This window comes from Colias croceus, chromosome 1, assembly GCF_905220415.1.
Source record: "Colias croceus chromosome 1, ilColCroc2.1".
In the NCBI taxonomy this organism is placed as follows: Eukaryota; Metazoa; Arthropoda; class Insecta; order Lepidoptera; family Pieridae; genus Colias; species Colias croceus.
The window spans coordinates 13215113-13237298 of NC_059537.1; the positions used below are offsets into that span (position 1 = coordinate 13215113).

Sequence of the window (22186 nt, forward strand, 5' to 3'; positions counted from 1 at the left end):
GCGCGGTCACCGCGCGGCCGCCGCGCGGCGACCGCGCGGTGGCTGTTCAGTTATAGCAAATTTATGTTACGTTCAACTGGAAATGGTCCGGGTTCGCAGTGGCGTGGCTGAGCGCGCGGCCGCCGCGCGGTCACCGTACTTTCGCCGCGCGGTAACATTCCATGTCATATAAACGCGCCCTTAGTCACACTATTTTCCTTACAAACTTATGAAATCAAGATATTAATATAATGAAATGCTGGACAGTGAAGATTGCAGTGAATGGCTTGCGAAACTATTGAACCAAATTATTTTACGATGAGAAATATCTTTCATCACCGAATAGGCTTTATTAATAAACTAGATTTCCGCCCGCGGCTTCGCCCACGTTTGCAAAGGAAAACCCGCATAGTTCCCGTTCCCGTGGGATTTCCGGGATAAAAACTATCCTATGTGTTAATCCAAGTTACCCTCTATATGTGTGCTAAATTTCATTGTAATCGGTTCAGTAGTTTTTACGTGAAAGAGTAACAAACATCCATACTTATAAACTTTCGCCTTTATAATATTAGTAGGAAGTGTCTCAGGCCAGATCTCAAGCGAACAGGTTTTATTATATCTAATAGCACAGACTAATAATAATATACTACGTATACAACTAATAGCTTAAAATTATAAAACTTAAGCTAAATAATAAATTGACATTTGATCCACTCCTCTCAATTGAAATCTCAGTATAATATTTTATACTAGCTTCCGCCCGCGACTCCGTCCGCGCGGAAAAAGTAAGAAATATTAAGATTTATTTTTTTTTACGTATTTTTCCGGGGTAAAAAGTATCCTATTTTATGCCCAGGATAATAAGGTAATACCAAGTTTCATCGAAATCGAACCGTTAGTTTTCACGTGATGCCTTCACATACAGACAGACAGACAAAAAATTTTTTAATCACATATTTGGGTTTGGTATCGATGCAGTAACACCCCCTGCTATTTATTTTTTCAATATTTTCAATGTACAGAATTGACCCTTCTACAGATTTATTATATGTACTAGCTTCCGCCCGCGACTCCGTCCGCGCGGATGTCGGTCTTCGCGTGGATGGTTTATTTCTCCATTTTGAGTAACTCTGATAATGACATCTTATAAATATCTATTGGACCCAAATACGGCTAGGCCTATAATAATACGAAACGTGTGTTCGCGGTTCTATAACAGAACCAAGAAGCTTATATCTTATACACTGGAGATTGCACTATGACCATTAACTTGTCACAAGAAAATATAACCTTGAATGACGTCAGTGTTGTTTTTTGTCTCTTTCTGTGGGTGACCACACTGGTTTGTATATTCAGGATTTTTCGAAATAGAAAAAACTAAAAATCATGGTCTTTAAATAATAACGACATATATTTTTAACAGTATTTATATTATAATATTACTGGACATACTGTATTGGTAGAGAATGATAGTTTTAAATAACTTTTGGATACAATAAGCTTGGATATGAACCGATATATTATAGCATTATAATCCTTTGTAAATAGAGGAAAGTTGTGTTTTGCATCAGATGCTATTTACCAAATTGTAAAGCTACTCAGATCTTCTTTTTAAACGCGTTGCCTCGACGGGTCAACTTCAAGCCAAAAACATCAAAGTAAAACTGTTTATAGCAGCCTTGCAAAAATTTCAGATAACTTTACAAAGTTTATTTTTCAAAAGGTATTTTTTCTGGGTCGTAATCCTCAGTAATTTTACCCTTGATGGGCACATATATTTCTTTTTATTTTACTTTTTGGAAAGCTGAAATACCTAAAACAAAAAATATGAGGTAAGTTAAAAAAGTCTAAATTTCAATGTAAAAACGAACAATCTTATAACTACATGTGAGTGCAATACCGATGTCGAGTGTTGTTTCATTACTAGTAAAAATCTTGAAAATGGTGTTCTAAATTTCATCATAATATTGTTATTACAATATATTCTCTTCACTATCCATATAAACTCGTCATCATGGTTACCTTACTTGTTAATTTTGTTTATTGAAAACTTGTTGAAAAATGATAAAGTATTAGGAAAATAACAAATTTAACATGACTGCTTTCTAAAATGATGCAAAATTTTACAATTTTTGCCATTGAAATGATTCTAAACAGGTAAATGCAGGAGTATTGAGGAATATTGTAAATAACGTAAATATACACTTGCCTGTGAAATTCTATGCCAGAATTTGGTGTCCAAACACTTCTGCAATTTTTCACAATGCAATACATTATTTATATTCGGAAAATATTTATTAAATACGCAACAATATTAACTTAAATATTCGAAGCGACGCAATTTTTTTGACACTTATGCCATATTTTCAAAGTGAGAGTTGCTACAATTTTATTATGGTAACTACCCATAATCAGGGAGTATCGCTTTTTAATAATTGGTCCAGATACTTATTTCATTTAGCATAAATAATAATTGTCTCATCCAACAATGCTTCTGAATGACGTTGTTGGCAATTTATCAACAAACTCATGTACAAAAACTAACCTTTTGCACAGAATATTACGGCATACATAGTAGCCTTGGGAAAACTTCGTATTAACAGTGGCAATACCAAGTTAGATGTGAAAGTGATAAAACACAACAATTTTCTTGTTACACGTCAAATGTTCATACCGAAATCTCCAGTGTATAAGATATAAGCTTCTTGAACAGAACAGACGTTCTGTAGAACCGCGAACACACGAACACGTCCATAGACATGGACGTCTATGGATAAAACTGAAAAATTAAGATTAATTTTTTTCTACGTATTTTTTCAGGATAAAAAGTATCCTATTTTACGCCCAGGATAATAAGGTATAATTATACCAAGTTTCATCGAAATCGAACCGTTAGTTTTCACGTGATGCCTGAACATACAGAGACAGACAAAAATTTTTTTAAGCACATATTTGGGTTTGGTATCGATCCAGTAACACCCCCTGGTATTTATGTTTTCAATATTTTCAATGTACAGAATTGACCCTTCTACAGATTTATTATATGTATAGATATAGATTTATTTCTTAGAATCGTAAGTTCCTTCTTTAGCTACCGGTCCAGATAAGTTTATGACTGATATGATCATTACACATAAAATGAAAATTGAAGTGATCAGTCGTCTGAGCGACAGGATGAAAGAGACAGGTTCGAATTCCGCCTCATACTCTGAGTTTTCTACTCTCAAAATTTTAAAATAAAAGCAAAACCCATCAATATAATATTATGCATTCAAATGACGCTATAAAACCGTTAACAAAATCCAAATCTCTATACATATAAAAATGAATCCCTATTTTCCTTGGTCACTGCATCACGCGTGAACGAATAAACCGATTTCGATACTTCTTATTTTGGTGTTCGTTTGGGTTTGGTATCGATCCAGTAACACCCCCTGGTATTTATTTTTTCAATACTTTCAATGTACAGAATTGACCCTTCTACAGATTTATTATATGTATAGATATAGATTTATTTGGAGTTTGCTTAAAAATAAATGAGTAAACTTAACGACTAGGTACTTAAAATTCACGGGTAGTAGTACTAGATCCCACAGCAGGATCAGTGCGTTCATAGTTGATGAAACAAAAATTTTATGGATATTTATAATTAAGAGAATATATTATATAATCTTAGATTACAAAATAAAGTACAGATGGAGCATGACAACCGCCCGTCGCCCTTGTCAAAGAAAATACGAAATCAAAAACAAATACGTCGCTGCACCAGTGCTATAGCGCATATAGTGTCATGCAATACGTCAAAAAGGGTTTGCAATTTTAGTAAAAAAAATGCCGTCTTGTGATAATAAAACGCTGTAAAATTTGTTCCCGAAAACAAAAAAAAAGATAAAACATCGTTTCACAGGTTTTCTGTAGATTATTTGGCTGATTTATTTCTTTAATACGAATAATAATTTTACAGATATGAAGGAATACAAAACTTCAACGTATGTTGCCAGTATTTTGAAAATGAATTTGCCATTTTTATTGGTAAAACGGTAAAATGGTTAAAAGATCTTCAGGGTAATGCTGTTGGATTTTTCGATCGTGAATGTGATTATTTGTATAGTGCACTAAAGGTTCATGATAATTATTAGATTATTTTAATAAGCATAATACATTATTTTGTTACTTTTATAAAGCTTAAAAACGTCATAGTCGTTTTCGCTAGCGATTCAATTTATGTGAACTCCATGATGGATATGATGAAAATAAAATGTCCCGTATTCTCGACTAAAAACTACCGCTATTCGTATTCATATATTATGAAAAATAAAAAATAGTATAATTATTATAGTTAATATTGAAACTTTTTTTATGTAATTTATTTAATAAAAAATTGAATACAATTTTTTTGTCCATATATAACTTTAGTAGGCAGGTACTTTATGTAATAAAAGAATTTAAATAAAAATTAAAACTTGACTTCTCATTTATGTATATAGCCTACGTCACTACCGCCACTAACATAATAATTCAGGTCATTGCAATGAAACCTCACAACTCAAAATCGGTCCAATGGTTTATACTGCAGGGCGTGTCAAAGAAATATTATACATACATCCATAAACTCGAAAAACATAACCCTCTTTTTTGCGTAGTCGGGGAAAAATTTGGGAAATTTTTCAATATCTGGCAACATTACACGCACACAAAAGCACCGTGTACGTACAGTGCAGCGGCGAAATGACAGCACACATAGCTTTATTGAAAATGACGATAAATTATTCGGTTTAGTTCGGCAACGCTCCATCTGTCTTTTATTTTGTAATCTAAGTATATAATATTATATCGACTAGGTTGACAGTCAAAATTTGGCATCAAGCATGTTTAATTAAATTTTTTCTAATCAATTTTTGTGAAAAAATTTCGTTCACTTGTTTTTTATATAAAATGTAGTCTACATCACGGCAAATGATATAAAGATTCAAAAAATTCACGGTTGCCGCTTTTCACCTGGCTGCCTGGTGCAAACAGGTGTGATTTCGATTCATTTATACGTTCATAACGCATATTTATGAATCATATATCAAATTAAATCTAATTTTTTTCTATTAATTAAGTATCATAATTATATATCCTAATTTTTATTATTCATTTATTATAATCCTAATTAAATCCAGCCGCTAATAAGGGTTGCCAAAGATGGTGAATATTTAAGGTTATCTCTATCGTCTATCGGGCACAGCTACTTAGTTATATTTATAAAATACTAGCGGTCCGCCCCGGCTTCGCCCGTGGTACATATTAACGTTTTCTCTACATAAGAACCATCCTCGTACTTCAAGGAATATAATAAAAAAAGAATTATCGAAATCGGTTCAGCCGTTCTCGAGTTATGGAATTACAACGAAAAGTGGCATTGATTTTTATATATTAGATATGCACACGTATATGTGATGTGCAATTATTGTATTAGGACGATTTAAAATTCTTCCTTTAAAATCTACTAATACTTGAAATAAGAAGCGTACAATGTTCCTATTAACCACAGAACAGTAAAAACTGTTAACATTACCTACCAGCAATTTTTTAAAGGACTTTTCACACACGTACATATCTCGAGACACATTTTTTTTTGTACATAGAACTTGACAAAATTTTTCCATAAGTTTACGTGTGTGAAAGGCTCTAGTGTAAGGCGCCGTCATACAAACGCTCGTAGTTTTGCCAAAGCGTGTGTGATCTTATAGTGGAAGTGTTTGTATAGTGCAATAGTACATCGTTCCACTCAGTTTGATGTAATTTTGAATGGCAAATAGTATTAAATAAATGGTGTTGATGATCTTTTTCAATCAAACGACTGTGTTTTATTTTAAAAACAATATATTTAAAACGATACAAAATACAAAATTACAATGTAATATCACTGGTGCTTGATGGCAACTATTCATAACTGGGATTCACGGGCGTGGGTTCGCCATTCTGTAACAAAAAACATCCCATTAGTCATTCCCATCCCAGTAGTCTATTTTCCTTAGAAACATAATCTATAACGAGATATTATGATATACAGGACAGTGAAAAATCTGCTTGAAAAATAAGCTCCCGAAACGATTGAACCAATTTGAAAAATTATTTTACTATTAGCATATCTGAATCATCTCCGAGTAAAATAGATAAAAAATGTATCTGGTCACAGCTAGAGCGAATATCTATTACGAAGTATCTCATTAAAGCTTAATTAAAAGAGCAACTATGGAGTTTCTTGCCGATTCTTCTCCATAGATACTGCTTTCCGAATCGGTGGTAAATGATAAAAATATGTATTGACGTTTCAAAAGTGCTTCTCGAAGAAGTCTAATTGAATAAATAAATGTTTGAGTTTGAGTTTGAGTTTGACCCTCCCTCTCTATTGAATACTAAATACAACATGTAAATTTCATACATATACTTATAAAAATTTGTATTTTTTAAGTTCTAATCTAGATGGAGTAGTAAGTTTCTTTGGCTACTGGTCCTAGTACGGGAGCTAGCAACGTTTAAAAAAAAGTCATTTTAGTATAGTTGGGTTTTTGATATACTGTTTCTCTTGCTATTTCGGTTAGAGTCCGGGCTGTCTGGCTGGCCGCAGTGGTTGCGTTTATTAGTGCGCATCTTATCTGCACAGGAAAATATCCTTAATTTAAAGTCATTTTTTAACGCGTAATTTTTAATCTTTTGCCTTTAGATAGATCCATCAGACATAATTTTTTTATTGCAAGACGTTTTTTTCGTTGTAAAATAGGTGCCATACGCAATTTTTATTTCAATATAACTAAAATGTCATCGAAATAAGTGAAATTACATCAACATGAGTCCGCTTAAAAGGTAAGTAATAACTTTATTATTTATATTATATTATCCTTTTTTAATACTTATATTGAATAATTAGTAAACTAATATTTTTAATAGATGGTTTCATATTTATTACACTTTTGGGTATAAATATGAATTTGATGATATTTGTATTTTCTAGTGTTTGATTTTACGCGAGTATTATACATTTTGAAATTTAAAGACTTGGGAAAATAATACAATGAATAAATCGCGTTTAAAATCCGTTAAAAAGTCTTTAATTTCTTGATGAAATTTGGTTTTTATCAAGTTTACATTAACGTCCTATTTGAGGTTCGTTGGGAAAAAGGAGGCGATATGGTAGATTGTTGCAAAAAACTGTAAATAGTAAAATGAATATTATATATAGTATAAGTAACACAGTGATTACTTATCCTTCACTGGGACTCATGTTGATGGAATTTCACTTATTTCGATGATATTTTAATTATATTGAAATAAAAATTGCGTCTGGCACCTATTTAACAACGAAAAAAACGTCTTGCAATAAAAAATGTATGTCTAATGGATCTATCTAAAGGCAAAAGATTAAAAATTACGCGTTAAAAAATGACTTTAAATTAAGGATATTTTCCTGTGCAGATAAGATGCGCACTATTAAACGCAACCACTGCGGCCAGCCAGACAGCCCGGACTGTAACCGAAATAGCAAGAGGAACAGCATATCAAAGAACCAACTATACTAAAATGCTCACTTGTCAACGTTGCTACCTCCTAGAATATCCAGATATGTTTGTGGCAGTGTACAATATTTTATTAGCATATATAATATTAGAAATTGAAAAAAAAGGAATGATCATTGATCAGTCGTCTGAAGGACACGACGAAAATGCAGGCTCGAATCCCGCCTCATTGTCAAATTTTCTACTTTTTTTTTTAAATATACGCAAATCCCAATATATGCATCCTTATCAATAAAATCAAAAGCTAGTACTGTACATATTAAGATACTATAAAATTTAAAATCTATAAGAATATTATAAAGATGAAGAGTTTGTTTGAACGCGCAAATCTCGGGAACTACTGGTCCGATTTGAAAAATTATTTCGGTGTTAGATAGCTCATTCATCGAGGAAGGCCATAGGCTATATATCATCTCGCTAAGACCAATAGGAGCGGAGCACTGCGAGTTATAATACTGCCGGCGTTAGGGGGGGGCGAGGGGGCGATGGCCCAGGGCGACAAATTCTGGGGGGCGCCAAGGTCTGAAGTTGCCTCTCCTGGTACAAACCTTTAGAACACCTCAAGTGGGCGCCACAATATTTTCGCCCGGGGTGTCAGTGGCCCTTACACCGGCACTGGCTTATAAATATAGGTATACGTACACGTGTATAGTGATGTGCGGGCTGGCGGTGACCGCGGACGTGTCCTGCGGCGTGAGGAACACGAACTGGCGGTTCGTCTCCATATGTATATCTCAATGGTATACGTACACGTGTATAGTGATGTGCGGGCTGGCGGTGACCGCGGACGTGTCCTGCGGCGTGAGGAACACGAACTGGCGGTTCGTCTCCATATGTATATCTCAATGGTATACTTACACGTGTATAGTGATGTGCGGGCTGGCGGTGACCGCGGACGTGTCCTGCGGCGTGAGGAACACGAACTGGCGGTTCGTCTCCATATGTATATCTCAATGGTATACTTACACGTGTATAGTGATGTGCGGGCTGGCGGTGACCGCGGACGTGTCCTGCGGCGTGAGGAACACGAACTGGCGGTTCGTCTCCATATGTATATCTCAATGGTATACTTACACGTGTATAGTGATGTGCGGGCTGGCGGTGACCGCGGACGTGTCCTGCGGCGTGAGGAACACGAACTGTCGGTTCTTGTTCTTGAGCGCGTGGTCGATCAGCAGGTCCATCACTATGCGACGGTTCACGTTGTCCTGGTGGAGTTTTGGAAATAAATGTATAATTTGTATTGTTATTTTATTTATTCTTTGTGTATATTAGACATTAGTATAATAAATGTATAATTTGTACTATGCTGTTTTAATTATTCCTTGTATATCAGTAATTACAAACTCAATATACATGAATGCATTACACAAGATAGACATTGGAAAAAAATAGTAATAGTCTTGTAGTTTCTATGTAAACTTTGTCCACAAAAAGATAAATATGCAGCCTAAATTACTTTAAAAAACTTAAAGCTTTTAGTTTGTTAAAAGTTTGGAACTAAAAAATTTAACTTTGTACTAATTTCTGATCAAATTGATAAAATAATTTTTATAACACAGTTACTATGATGCACAACATTGACGTAACACCTTTTTTTTAGCAAAATTTGTTGACAAATTTTTTCCATACAAAAAAAACCACCCAACTCACCATAAACACATCAAACTCGTCCATAAAGTAGAACGGCAGCTCCACGCAGTCCCACAGCGCCATCATGAAGGCCACAGTGGAGTAGGAGCGCTCGCCCCCCGACAGCGACGACGTGGAGGAGGCCGCGCCCCCCGCCCCGCTCCCCCGCGAGCTAGCCCCGCCCCCCGTGCCGCCCCGCTCACGGCCCGCGCATACGATTTGCAGTGTGCCACGCGCGTTGTCTATTTCTATGCGACCCTAGTACACAAAATTGGAAAGTTCAATTATTCCACGTTAATAGAGCCACAAAAATGTCGATTCCTATGCGATATAATAACATTGGAATCTAGTCCCACTCCCCCCTAGATGTTAAAGTGACGAGGTGGAGCCGTGGAGGACAGGGCGGCTGCACTAGCCCTGCCCCCGGTGGCGCCCCGCTCACGCCAGCACATAGTATTCCAGTTCATATAAAAGAAACTCAAGAATTCAAAATAAGATCGCACGAATTTGGAAATTTGCATTGTATGAAGTCATTGTGTGTTTACATTTTCGCGCCATGATAACACATTTAAAATTTAAAACTACAAAAATGGGACATAAAAATTTAAAAATTCTATAGAAAGTACAAAAAAATGTGTGCGTGTACTAGTGTACACACGTAAGAAATGAAACTTCTTTATGACCTTATTTTTCAAAAAATAATTTACTATATGCAACTTTACAGAAATACGTCGAATCACGCATGGTAGGGATAAGAAAAAGATGGCGCGTAACGGAGAAATGTCACGCGTAATGAAAAAATGTTACACTACATTTTTTTCCAACCCCGATAAGGAAGTTACACTTCAAAAATTAATTTTATTTCGTTTTCTTACTCACCGAATATTCTCTGAGAGTCAATATCGACTGGAAGCAGTACTGCACGCGCTTCGCGATGAACGTCTGCACTTGCTGGCAGAATTTCAAATGCTTGTTTGATGTGGCTTCAATCTGTTGATGATTTATTTTGTTAAATTTTATTCCCTTTGAAATTTTTCAGAACGCGTCACGGCTTTTCTGAAGAAATGCCATAATGCGTTTTATATGAAAAATTTACATGTAGCGTTTCTTTTATTGTCACAACGTGTTGTAAGCGTTTTCTTTGAGGCCATAACAGGAATTCCGCGATATGAATCTGTTATTGCAACCACAACGCGTAGTAAGCTATTTTTTCGTTCAATGGGAGTTTTCTGTCTTTGAGCGTAACCATTTTCATGTAAACACGTGCGGCTGAGCTCCACGTTCGACATAAAACTAGCACGCACACACATTCGCACGCACGCACACACATTCGTACGCACGCACACACACACATACACACACACGTGCAGCAGCCGCTCCGCCACCTGCGCGCGGCTCAGCCCCACACACACACACACACACTCACGTCCGCAATGAGCGCGCTGAGGCGCTGCAGCGCGAGGCGCGCGCGCCGGTAGCCGCGCTCCACGTGCAGCAGCCGCTCCGCCACCTGCGCGCGGCTCAGCCCCACACACACACACACACACACACACTCACGTCCGCAATGAGCGCGCTGAGGCGCTGCAGCGCGAGGCGCGCGCGCCGGTAGCCGCGCTCCACGTGCAGCAGCCGCTCCGCCACCTGCGCGCGGCTCAGCCCCACACACACACACACACACACACACTCACGTCCGCAATGAGCGCGCTGAGGCGCTGCAGCGCGAGGCGCGCGCGCCGGTAGCCGCGCTCCACGTGCAGCAGCCGCTCCGCCACCTGCGCGCGGCTCAGCCCCACACACACACACACACACACACACTCACGTCCGCAATGAGCGCGCTGAGGCGCTGCAGCGCGAGGCGCGCGCGCCGGTAGCCGCGCTCCACGTGCAGCAGCCGCTCCGCCACCTGCGCGCGGCTCAGCCCCACACACACACACACACACACACACACTCACGTCCGCAATGAGCGCGCTGAGGCGCTGCAGCGCGAGGCGCGCGCGCCGGTAGCCGCGCTCCACGTGCAGCAGCCGCTCCGCCACCTGCGCGCGGCTCAGCCCCACGCTCGACATCGAGCTCAGCTTCAGCTGCGTCTTCTTCAGCTCGCTCGTCACCGTCGCCTTGTCCCTGCATATAATCAAACTCGAGTCACACAAACGATACAAAAAATTCACATATCTTCACTATAACTAAATATAAGAACTTAAACACGCTCACAAATACGCGCACGCACACACATATACGCTCACACACCGGCCTACACGCGCATACACATATGCACACGTAACGCGCCCGTACCCGCCCACACTCACACACACGCACACCCACCTCGGGTTGTCCACCCTGGCGCAGAGCATGAGCGCCTCCTGCACCTTCTGCTGCACGAGCGCCTGCTTCTCGGCGAGGATCTGCTCCACGCTGCGCAGCTTGCCCTCGCCCTCGCGCAGCCGCTGCTCCAGGTTCACACGCTCGGTAGCGCCTTGCTCCACTTTCAGTTGCTCTTGCTCTATCTCCTCCTGTCGGGGTGTATAGAGGTAGAGTGGTTGTTGTTTTATATTTAACGCGAATATCACTATTTTTTTTTGTTTAAAAAATATAATGGATAATGCGTGTTTTATTCATTTCATCCGTTATAAGGTATCAAATTTGCAATTACTTTTTTGCAAAATAAGGATCAAGAAATCGGGGAACATAAGTACTTAAAAAATATTCCTGCTGATAGCTACAGCGCCTCAGCGCGCTCATTCCAACGAATAGATAACCTCCTTTTTTTAATCAGTTAAATATTCTGAATTCAACGTTGAACGCGACTTGTTATTTTGATATAACCTTCACCGCCGAAATAGCTCAGTTGGGAGAGCGTTAGACTGAAGATCTAAAGGTCCCTGGTTCGATCCCGGGTTTCGGCAATAACTTTCTTTTTTTATTGCGGAATATTTTTGAACAACTTTTATCATAATTGGAAATTTATATTCCAGTTAATTAGTACAAAAAAACTGAGGTACATAAATCTATAATATAAAAATGAATCCCAAAATACGTTGGTAAGCGCATAACTTGAGAACGGCTGAACCGATTTCGTTAATTCTTTTTTTATTATATTCCTTGAAGTACGAGGATGGTTCTTATGTAGAGAAAACGTAAATATGTAGGTACCACGGGCGAAGCCGGGGCGGACTGCTAGTTAATTATATTTTTTCGTTTTTCACCTCCCTATGTTTCTGACTAAGTTTTATAACCAAATGATTACTTCTAAGGTTTATAGTGTACTTAGTTTTTTATATTTAAATATTAAAACAAAACAAAAAAATGTGGAACGAACTATTTCAACTGCTTACAGTAATAATATATACTCACACTAAGCCCTCTGCAATTAACAGCGAGTTTCGCAATCTGTGCCTTAATCTTTCGAATATTTTCTTCAATTTCGTCCACTCTCTCTTTACATTTGTTCTCTTCCGCTGTCTGACTCTCCACTTGCTGAGCTAGTGATTGTACTTTTTCTTTGGTAATATTTAATTCGTCCACCTAAATAAATAAATATTTTTTTTAATCTATACTAATATTATAAAGCTAAAGAGTTTGTTTGTTTGAACGCGCTAATCTCGGGAACTACTTGTCCGATTTGAAAAATTCTTTCAGTGTTAGATAGCTCATTTATCGTGGAAGGCTATATAATATCATCACGCTAAGACCAACAGGAGTGGAGCAATGTGGGTGAAACCGCGGAGCACAGCTAGTAAAACATAAGTTTTATTTTTATGAGCACTAACAAGGAAATTCAGCGATTAAAATTATAAAATTTAACTCTCATTTCATTAATGAGCTATGGGAATTTTGTGTGAAATTTTTAATTGTAAAAAAAAATATCCAACTTTACCGAAAATAAAATACGTGTGTCACTCGGGGACTGCCGCGGTAAAGCTATTGCATGCTATGCCTTCAAGCCACACCTCCGCCCGTCGGAGTGGGGGAGCGTGAGGTTTTTTCGTTACGGAATTTCTCGATTCGGTCCCCGCGCTCAAGGCCCGCGATAGAAGCTATGCAATAGCTTTAAAAAAATAATTTTGAATAACTAACCAGCACAGCATAATGCGGCGCTTGCTGCTGATCCAGCGCTGAAGCCGCTTCCCTCGCCTCCTCCTCCTTCCTGTGCAAGTTGACGAGCAGCGCTTGAAGCGCTTTAGCCGCGCTGCGTTCCGCGTCACGTGCTTGTGCCGCCTCTGAGTTGAGCCTTTCCGCTTCTGCTTCTAGTGAGCGGAGTGTAGCTTCCGCTTCTGCTATTTCTGCTTCCACTTGCCTGTATTGTAGTAAATAATATATTATGTTCATTGAATAAATGTCAAATCTATACTAATATTATAAAGCTGAAGAGTTTAGTTGTTTGAATGCGCAAATCTCGGGAACTACTGGTCCGATTTGAAAAATTATTTCAGTGTTAGATAGCCAAACCAATAAGAGCGGAGCAATGCGGGTAAAACCGCGGGACACAGCTATTGTTGATATGTTCAGGATATTTCAAATAACTAAAGTATTTTTTCCTGGTAGGGTCGAACGTTACTTGCGTGTGAAAAAGTATGTGAGGTGGGTGTGGAGTGGGTAAGACACGGGCAGCAATCGATATAATATGTATAAGCATTAGCTAGATTTTGATCTCGCGAGTCAGAAGAAGACGTTTGCAGAGCGCGTCATCTCAAAAATAAAACCGGCCAAGTGCGAGTCGGACTCGCGCACGAAGAGTTCCGTACTGTGGCGTACCCTTAATATTTTACTTTTTTTAATTTTTAGTATAATATGTTGTTATAGCGGTAACGGACATACATCATTTGTGAAAATTTCAGCTTTCTAGCTATCACGGTTTATGAGATGCAGCCTGGAGACAGACAGACAGACAACGAAGTCTCAGTAATAGGGTCCCGATTTACCCTTTGGGTACGGAACCCGGTAGGACTAAAGCAAAGGGGGCGCAGGACTTAAAAAAAATTTGATGGAGTTGGTGTCATTATAACACCTATTTATTATTGCTTTATCGTAAATATTACGCTAAAATAAGCATGTTTTATAGGAACAATTTTTCTCTCTAATCAATAGTTACGTTAGATTAGGTTTAGGTTAGGTTAGGTTAGGTTAGGTTAATCTACAGCTTACGTCAATCTCATACATTAGATAAACGTATCTACAGCTTACGTCAATCTCATACATTCGTAGTCTATTCTATTGAACGCTACGCTAACAGAAAGCCACTTGGCTAGGGGGGCAGGAACCCTAATGAATGAAATGATTGGATTTACTTCTTGCGCTGCGCAGTGCTGAGGTGCAGGTAGCGCGGGCTCCTCGCGGCCCCGCCGTAGCAGCGGTAGCCGGGCGCCGGGTGGTACTCCGTGCCGTCCACCGTCACCACCTTCGCGCACTGCTCCGGCACGTTCTCCACCGTGTCCGACAGGCGGATCGCGTCCTCTGAAATAAATAAAAAAATTGCTTGTCTGTAAACTCGGTTCACTGACGATAGTTGACCGATTAGGCCACATGGAACGCCTCAGAGCGAGGTAACGCTACATGAGTCATGTTTTTTCGTGCGTGCAGCCGGCTTTATCGAATTATAAGACGTTGTCACGTCAAAAGACGATGTGTGTCACTCGGGGACTGGGGCGGTTGCGCTATTGCATGCTATGCCTTCAAGCCACACCTCCGCCCGTCGGAGTGGGGAGCGTGAGGTTTTTTCGTTACGGAATTTCTCGATTCGATCCCCGCGCTCAACGCCCGCGATAGAAGCTATGCAATAGCTTAAAATATATAAGGTCGAATTGAGATCCTCCTCCTTTATTTGAAGTCGGTTAAAAAGCATTACATGAAGGTACCGCAAGAGAAAAAAAGTCTTCTAACCTAACACAGGAATCATGATTTTAGTGTCATAATGAGCGGCAGCTGGCAGCTCCATAATAATTCGTTATAGTATCGTCCTAACCACTTCGATTTTGATTTTCACGACTTGCTACGATTAATTAAAAATAGAAATTAAATAAAGTGCACGGACGCGTCTCCCCGAAGCAGTCCGCGCGGAGAGCTCCGCATACATGTTCGCGTGGGCATGCGTCATGCGGACGGTTGCAAGGTTATCCGCGCGGACGGTCGTCCGTACCTACCCGTCCGCATTACTCTAAAACGCTCCCTAGCCCTAGGCCGGTTGCAGACTTGACCGACCATCAGTGCGTACGTCAGTCGCGCTTGTCATATGTATGGAAATTCATAAAACCGTTCATAGCTAGACCGACCATACACACGCGTATTTCCATACATATGACGTACGCACTGATGGTCGGTGAAGCTCTGCAACCGGCCTAAATTTAATACCGACCGATCTGACGGTCCGCGTGACACTAAAACCAGCTAAAAACAATTTCCAAAAACTGCAATAATGTAAATTGTATCCGATCATAAAAAAGCTTCAATGATAATCCCAATCCAACATACTCCAACACAGTTTCCCTAAAAAAAATCCTATTTTAATTCCAACCAATTTTCTCACCATGCTCCGGCACCAACAGGATCTTCTCCAATCCTATATTATCTATGAGATAATTGGCCACAACAGTGTCGGATATATCGAGGGCTTCCAACGCGGAACAATATCCAGCCGCGCGAACTGTGTTGCGTCGCACATCGTGCACTTTTGGTAGAAACTTGCTGCATGTTACCGCTGGCTTTGGATTCTTGCCGTATACCTAAAAAAAAAAAGGTGAGTAAACTTGACAGAACAATAAATAATAATGGATGGAAACTTCTTTTGTATTTAAATACATCGTATGTTTTCTCTTTTCATTTTTTTGGAAAACAATAAAAAATCTTTGAAAGCATGCGAAAATTTTAATGAAAAAAAAAACAATTAAAAATAAAAATGAATTCTGGATACCTTGCCCATAATGGTGAACAGTTTTCTCGAATCTTCAGGCGAATTAACGCAAAAAGTTTGAAGTGATCCGCCAATAATGTGCTCCAGAGCACCACCCCATTTTTTATCCTTGACTTTTAAGTAGTGTCCTAAAAAAGAAATAAGTTATTGAGTGTTTAACTTTAATTATGATTTGAACATTTTACTACTGGATTTAATTAAAATGGTCTAAATAAACATTGTAAACGATATGTTTGTAAAGTGCTTTAATCATCTTATCTAATATATCAAACTCAAAAATTTATTTATTCAATTAGACTTCTTATAAAAGCAAGTTTGAATCGTTATATCATTTTTTTAATTTACCACCGATTCGGAAAGCAGTATCTATGGAGAAGAACCGGCAAGAAACTCCATAGTTGTATATTCTACATGTTCCAGTGTACCCACCTACAGGCCCCCGTGGTGGAGCGCTAAAGTCCCCGCAGGTCTTCAACTTGTGGCACAGCTCCACCATGTTGCTCCCGTACACGGCTAACGAGTCACCGCCGCGCGACTGCAGCTCGCGGAGTTGCTGCTTCAGTTGTTCTATCGTAATATTGTGGGTTAGCCTCGAAGGACCAATTTGTATGAATAATATTATATAAAAAACGCATAGCGTTACTTGTATTAATTTCATACACATACTTGTAAAGTTGACCTATTAGGAATATGCATAGCGTTGTTAGCGTGTTAGTACAACAAAATAAAAAGATTTAAGATATCGCAAGAAAAATGCTGCATTGTAGAAAAAACACATATACAAAGTAACTCTGTCTGTCTGTCTGTTACGCTTTCCCGCTTAAACCTCTCAACTGATTTTGATGAAATTTGGCACAGACCATCTTTAGACCCTGAGAAAGAACATAGGCTACCTTTTATCAAAACATCACGCGGGTGAAGCCGCGGGCGAAAGCTAGTACTTTATAATTTTTTTTTTTTTTAATAGGTCCACCAAACTGGACATAGCACTACAAAAATAATAGATATGGTTATTCTATGATACATCACAAGTAATAGGTGCTAGACCTTCTAGAGGTGAACACAGCCTGCAATAATGTACGCGAATACATATAATTTAGAAAAATAACATTATGGAACAATTTAAATACAATATTTATGTAATTTTGGAAACTAATTTTGATTTTATATACCTTTCTATATAAATCACGATATTTGTATAAAATTAAGAAGAATATTGATCGCAGGAACATTTTTTATGAACCATAAAGTGTATGCATGAAAATATTTTAACAATTTAGAAAGATAAAAATTAAAAAAATAGAGCTTTTACTAAAATCTATTTTTTTATGATCAGAGCCCAACTCATCCCCACTCACTAAGTTTATCCCTCTGCTGCTGTGCCCTGCCCACAGCGCGATCAGCCAATGGCTGCGCGTGCGCCGCATTAGCTCGTGCTTGTGACGTATCATTCTGTTGCGTCTCGTATCTCGCACGAGCTGTTTTGGCCGCTTCTTCTGCGGCTTGCGCGTGCGCTTCTAACTCCGCGCGTTGAGAGGCCGCGCTGCCTGATCTTGGTGTGAAATGGTAGAATATTAGGATAGTAGTAATTAACGTACACAAAAGAACTTTTATTTAAAAAAAATATTAATTTATAGTTATACAACAAATAGCTGCTTGCACCGGATTGAAATTATAAAACCTCTCTGGTTCATATATGGAAAAAAACCTTTTTTCTTTATAATATTATGAAGTGTTGGGGGTTGGGGTAAATTATTATAAGATATGAGATTGAGATATATTAAGATATTTATTATTAATTCACTGTTATCCGACTGCGAACTGACTAGTTATGTTAAAATAATTAATTATTTTAACATGAGGAAATACAATAAAGAAAAATAATTTAATATACTTGTAGAATTTCGGATAGAGCGAAAATTAACTTTCGTAGTATTAAATGTAGTACGACACATGTTTAAAGAAATCATCACAATAAAAACTCACTGTATATTCTGTATCTCTCGCTCCAAATCCGTGACCTTCCTGTTCTCCCTGGCCAGCAACTCGTTCAGCTTGTGACTCGCCCGCTGCGTGTTGCGGTGTGCGCCCTGCGCCTCTCGCAACGCATCCTCGAGCTCCCGTAGCTCTGTTTCTAGCGCACACTTTTCTTTGTTCTTTTCCTTGAGACTTTTCTTTAATGAACTGAAAGATTTTGGGAATTGATTTTTTATTCGCTTTTTTATAAAATGCATAAAAGATGTATTTTGGTTTGGAGAAAGCTCAAGACTAATAAGCTCAAAACTTATATGTACATAAAATACAATACAACATTAAATATACAATAAAAATATAAAATGACACCAATAAGAAGTAAAATACTTATTATTTACATGACTGACTGTCAATGGGTCAACTGATAACAGTTACAGCGGAAGTTGTATTAAAAATTCACAAATTGTTGGATTGTAGATAATAATTAAATATAATGTAATTATTTTGTCTTTTGCAGGCAAAATAGATACAACTAGCTGTGCCCTGTGGTTTTACCTACAGTGCTCCACTCTTTTTAGAGTGATGATATAGCCTATAGCCTTCCTCAATAAATGGGCTATCTAACACTGAAAGAATTTTTCAAATCAGACCATGAGAGAGCGCGTCTTTTCCTGAGATTAGCGCGTTCAAACAAACAAACTCTTCAGCTTTATAATATTAGTATAGATTATCTTGTCTTTTGCAGGCAAAATAGATACAATTTAAACTTACTCTATAGCAGATGTATTACTTCCATAATTCTCTTCCATATTCTTCAACTTTTCCACAAGTTTCTCACATTTAATCCTTTGTTTTTCACATTCTTTTTGTATGGTTGCAGTTTCGTGCTCAAACTCGGCTATTTCACTCCAGTAGTATTCATTTTGTAGGGCTTGTTTCTGTATTTCAATTTCATCTCTGGACTGCATTTGGTCATGTATATTCTTCCATTTTTTGTATTCTTTTTCTAGTTCTTGACAAGCCTGAAAACATATATGGGTTACTAGGTTTTCGCCTGCGGCTTCGCCCGCTCAGTCAAAGAAAAACCCGCATAGTTCCCGTTCCCGTGGTATTTCCGGGATTGCGTCATTTTCCCGGGATAAAACGTAGCCTATGTCCTTTGTCAGGTATCAAAATATCTCCATACTAAATTTCATGAAAATTGGTTCAGTAGTTTTAAGGTGTGATTGACAGACAGACAGACAGAGTTACTTTCGCATTTATAATATTAGTAAGTGTGGATTTCATATACATGGTATTTCCTTGAAGAGGGAAAAAATGTTTTGGACATATTTGGAATTGTTTTAAAAGTGTTTTGGAACTACAAGTGTATTTTCCTTTACTTTTCCTGTTTGCAATAGCTTTGCTACAGATAAAGTACAGTATGGCCGGTTGCAGAGCTTCACCGACCATCAGTGCGTACATCAGTCGTGCTTGTCATATGTATGGAAATTCGTGTGCGTATGGTCGGTCTAGCTATGAACGGTTTTATGAATTTCCATACATATGACAAGCGCGACTGACGTACGCACTGATGGTCGGTCAAGCTCTGCAACCAGCCTAAAGGTATGAATTGTACGTTTTGTTCCAGCTTTTTTTTTTTTTTTTTTTTTTTTTTGGCAATAGGGAAGCGCTTGACCACAATCTCGCCTGATGTTAAGCTGAGATGCGGTCTAAGATGGAACGCGCTTCCCTAGAAGGTACCTGTTCACTCTACGCTTGAAGCTATTTATGTTTCATATGCAGGAATAAATACTTGTGTGTAAAGTGTGTAAAATTAATTTGATGTCTCTTACCTCATTTTTTCTGTTCCAAATAGCAACAGCCTTTTTACAGTTTTCCAATGCCTTGACATAATTAGTTTCTGTTTGATCAAAATTAGTCGCTTTCCTAAACAGCATATACTTTTTCTTCGCATCAGACGCATGGAAACTTCTTGCATCATCTTGATTCAAGACCGAGATTGGATTATTCACTTGGATATCATGCGTTAAAATAATTGCATTCACTTCTTCAAATTTTGTTGAGATAATCTCACCTAAAATAGTTTAATAATATAATTAGGAATAAGGTATTATTGTTTCTTATAAGATTAATGAAACTAAAATGTAGTTGTGCTTACTACATCTCAAATTATAAAAGAAATTGTAAATTCTATCAAGGTATGATATTCAAAACTATGTATTAGCATATAAATGTAAAATGGACTGAAAACTTCAAAATACATATTTATAACTAGCTTACCGCCCGCGGATTCGCCCGCTTTGTCTAAAACCTAATAAATTATATACTTAAACCTTCCTCTTGAATAACTCTACCTATTAAAAAAACCCCATCAAAATCCGTTGCATAGTTTTAAATATTTAAGCATACAAAGGAACTAGGGACAGAGAAAGCAACTTTGTTTTATACTATGTAGGGATATGCAAAATAAATGTTTATATAACAACACTAGGAAAAAGTGTCATACCTGTTGCTGATTTAACCTTATAACTGGATCCACCGGAAGCATTGATATTTCTTACTATTGTAATATAATCACCATAAACATCATGCTTATAAGCTCTTGGACTGCTATTTCTGATTTTAATCTCAATTGTTGCTGAATTAGCACCTTTTTTAATAAATGCTGCAAAACATATCAGAACACAAATAAACAAATATGTCATGAATATTCATAAAAATTCTGAAATAACAATGAATGTCTCTTACAATGAAGATTGCTTCCCCTATTCGTAGCAGCAGCTCTGCCTCCTAAACCAACTATGAGAGCTGTTAAAATAGCACTTTTCCCGCTACCGTTCCTTCCAACTATAAAGTTAACATTTCTATTAAAACTTATTTCTAAATTATCGTGACAAAAAAAGTTCCGCACATGTACACTATGGATGGATCCATCAATCTCTTCATAAGCATCGTCTACTTCCATGATTAATAAGTAAAACTGATGTGCATATTAAATACGACACATTTTCCGCGTATTCGTAATAGCGGCAGTACACATGGGGCCAAGGCGTTGGGCCAACGTGTTGGGAAAAAATGAAGGATATCAAGATTCCTGTTCACACATTGGCGTACTGATCATTCTGCATTGGCGCTTCAAAGATGGACGTAGTCCGTAGAAGTTCTTGCAGCCGCGGCAATTTATTTATACAGTGCGTTTAATAATTAATTATTACGTACATGTGCACCAATAACTCTTGAGTGTACTCTGCCGTCTGCGATGATACCATTTTCCAATCTCTATTTTCCTTTTTTTTATTTCTGTATAAATGAAACATTATTAAAAAATATGTTTAGATTTTTTCAAATGTTTAAAATGTGTACCTACATTTTACATTTAATTTAATTTTAACTACCTATAAAACGAAACTTTAAAGATTACGGACGGATGTATTGATTGGTGATATTTGATAATATTATTTATGTAATAAAGCACATTTTGATCAAAATCATGCTCATTGTATATTGTTATTTAATTTTTAAGAACAAGTAACTGTTTCATACTATTTTACTCATTTTTAATATATTCATTTTTTTATCGCAAATGTATGAAAGTGAGTTATGAAAAACATCTAGAATAATATAATACTTAAATAGAAAATAAAACATCTAATTTATTGAGTCATATGGTTTTTATTTTTGTGTAGTTCATGCAGTGGATTCCAAATTATTCCTTCATGTCGATACAATTCTACGAATTGTAAAACCTCATTGCTTGTCCACATCGGCGCCGCCATCGCTATCGGAACATGGAAACGTAAATTTCATTGACGCGCAACGATACTGTCTCCACTGACGAGTAACAATAAACTGAACAAGACACCAACGTGTGAACGCTGTTTGCGGAGCGCGCCAAGATCCTTTGAAGTGTGCACAAAAAACCGACAACATTCGGTTGGCCTGCCAATATTGGCGCCAACTAGGTTAATGAAGCCAACATACCGCCAAGTAGCTCTCTACACGTTGGCCCAACCCATTGGCCCAACACGTTGGCCCCATGTGTACTGCCACCATAAAACGCCGAAAAAAATTGTTGTTTAAATTTAACTGACATTTGACACCCATTGACCATTGTAGACATTGACATTGACAC

The 22186-nt window shown here is 37.9% G+C and overlaps 1 protein-coding gene and 1 non-coding gene across 2 annotated transcripts; one reads left to right on the forward strand and one right to left on the reverse strand.

Moving 5' to 3' along the window:
* Nucleotides 1-5829: 5829 nt before the first annotated feature.
* On the reverse strand, nucleotides 5830-22170 carry LOC123706188 (structural maintenance of chromosomes protein 6). The gene is made up of 19 exons (XM_045655358.1): nucleotides 22110-22170; nucleotides 20803-21078; nucleotides 20561-20719; nucleotides 19887-20128; nucleotides 18823-19073; nucleotides 18064-18261; nucleotides 17436-17629; nucleotides 16507-16644; nucleotides 16078-16205; nucleotides 15694-15889; nucleotides 14459-14624; nucleotides 13248-13467; nucleotides 12525-12695; nucleotides 11496-11683; nucleotides 11126-11294; nucleotides 10053-10163; nucleotides 9195-9431; nucleotides 8616-8749; nucleotides 5830-5946 (listed from the first exon to the last, which is right to left on the reverse strand). Exons 2-19 carry the CDS (start codon nucleotides 21017-21019, stop codon nucleotides 5925-5927), a joined length of 3141 nt encoding a protein of 1046 aa, XP_045511314.1. The 5' UTR covers nucleotides 21020-21078; nucleotides 22110-22170; the 3' UTR covers nucleotides 5830-5924.
* On the forward strand, nucleotides 12004-12076 carry Trnaf-gaa. Its single transcript has one exon. It is a non-coding gene; the product is annotated as a tRNA-Phe (tRNA).
* Nucleotides 22171-22186: the final 16 nt, after the last annotated feature.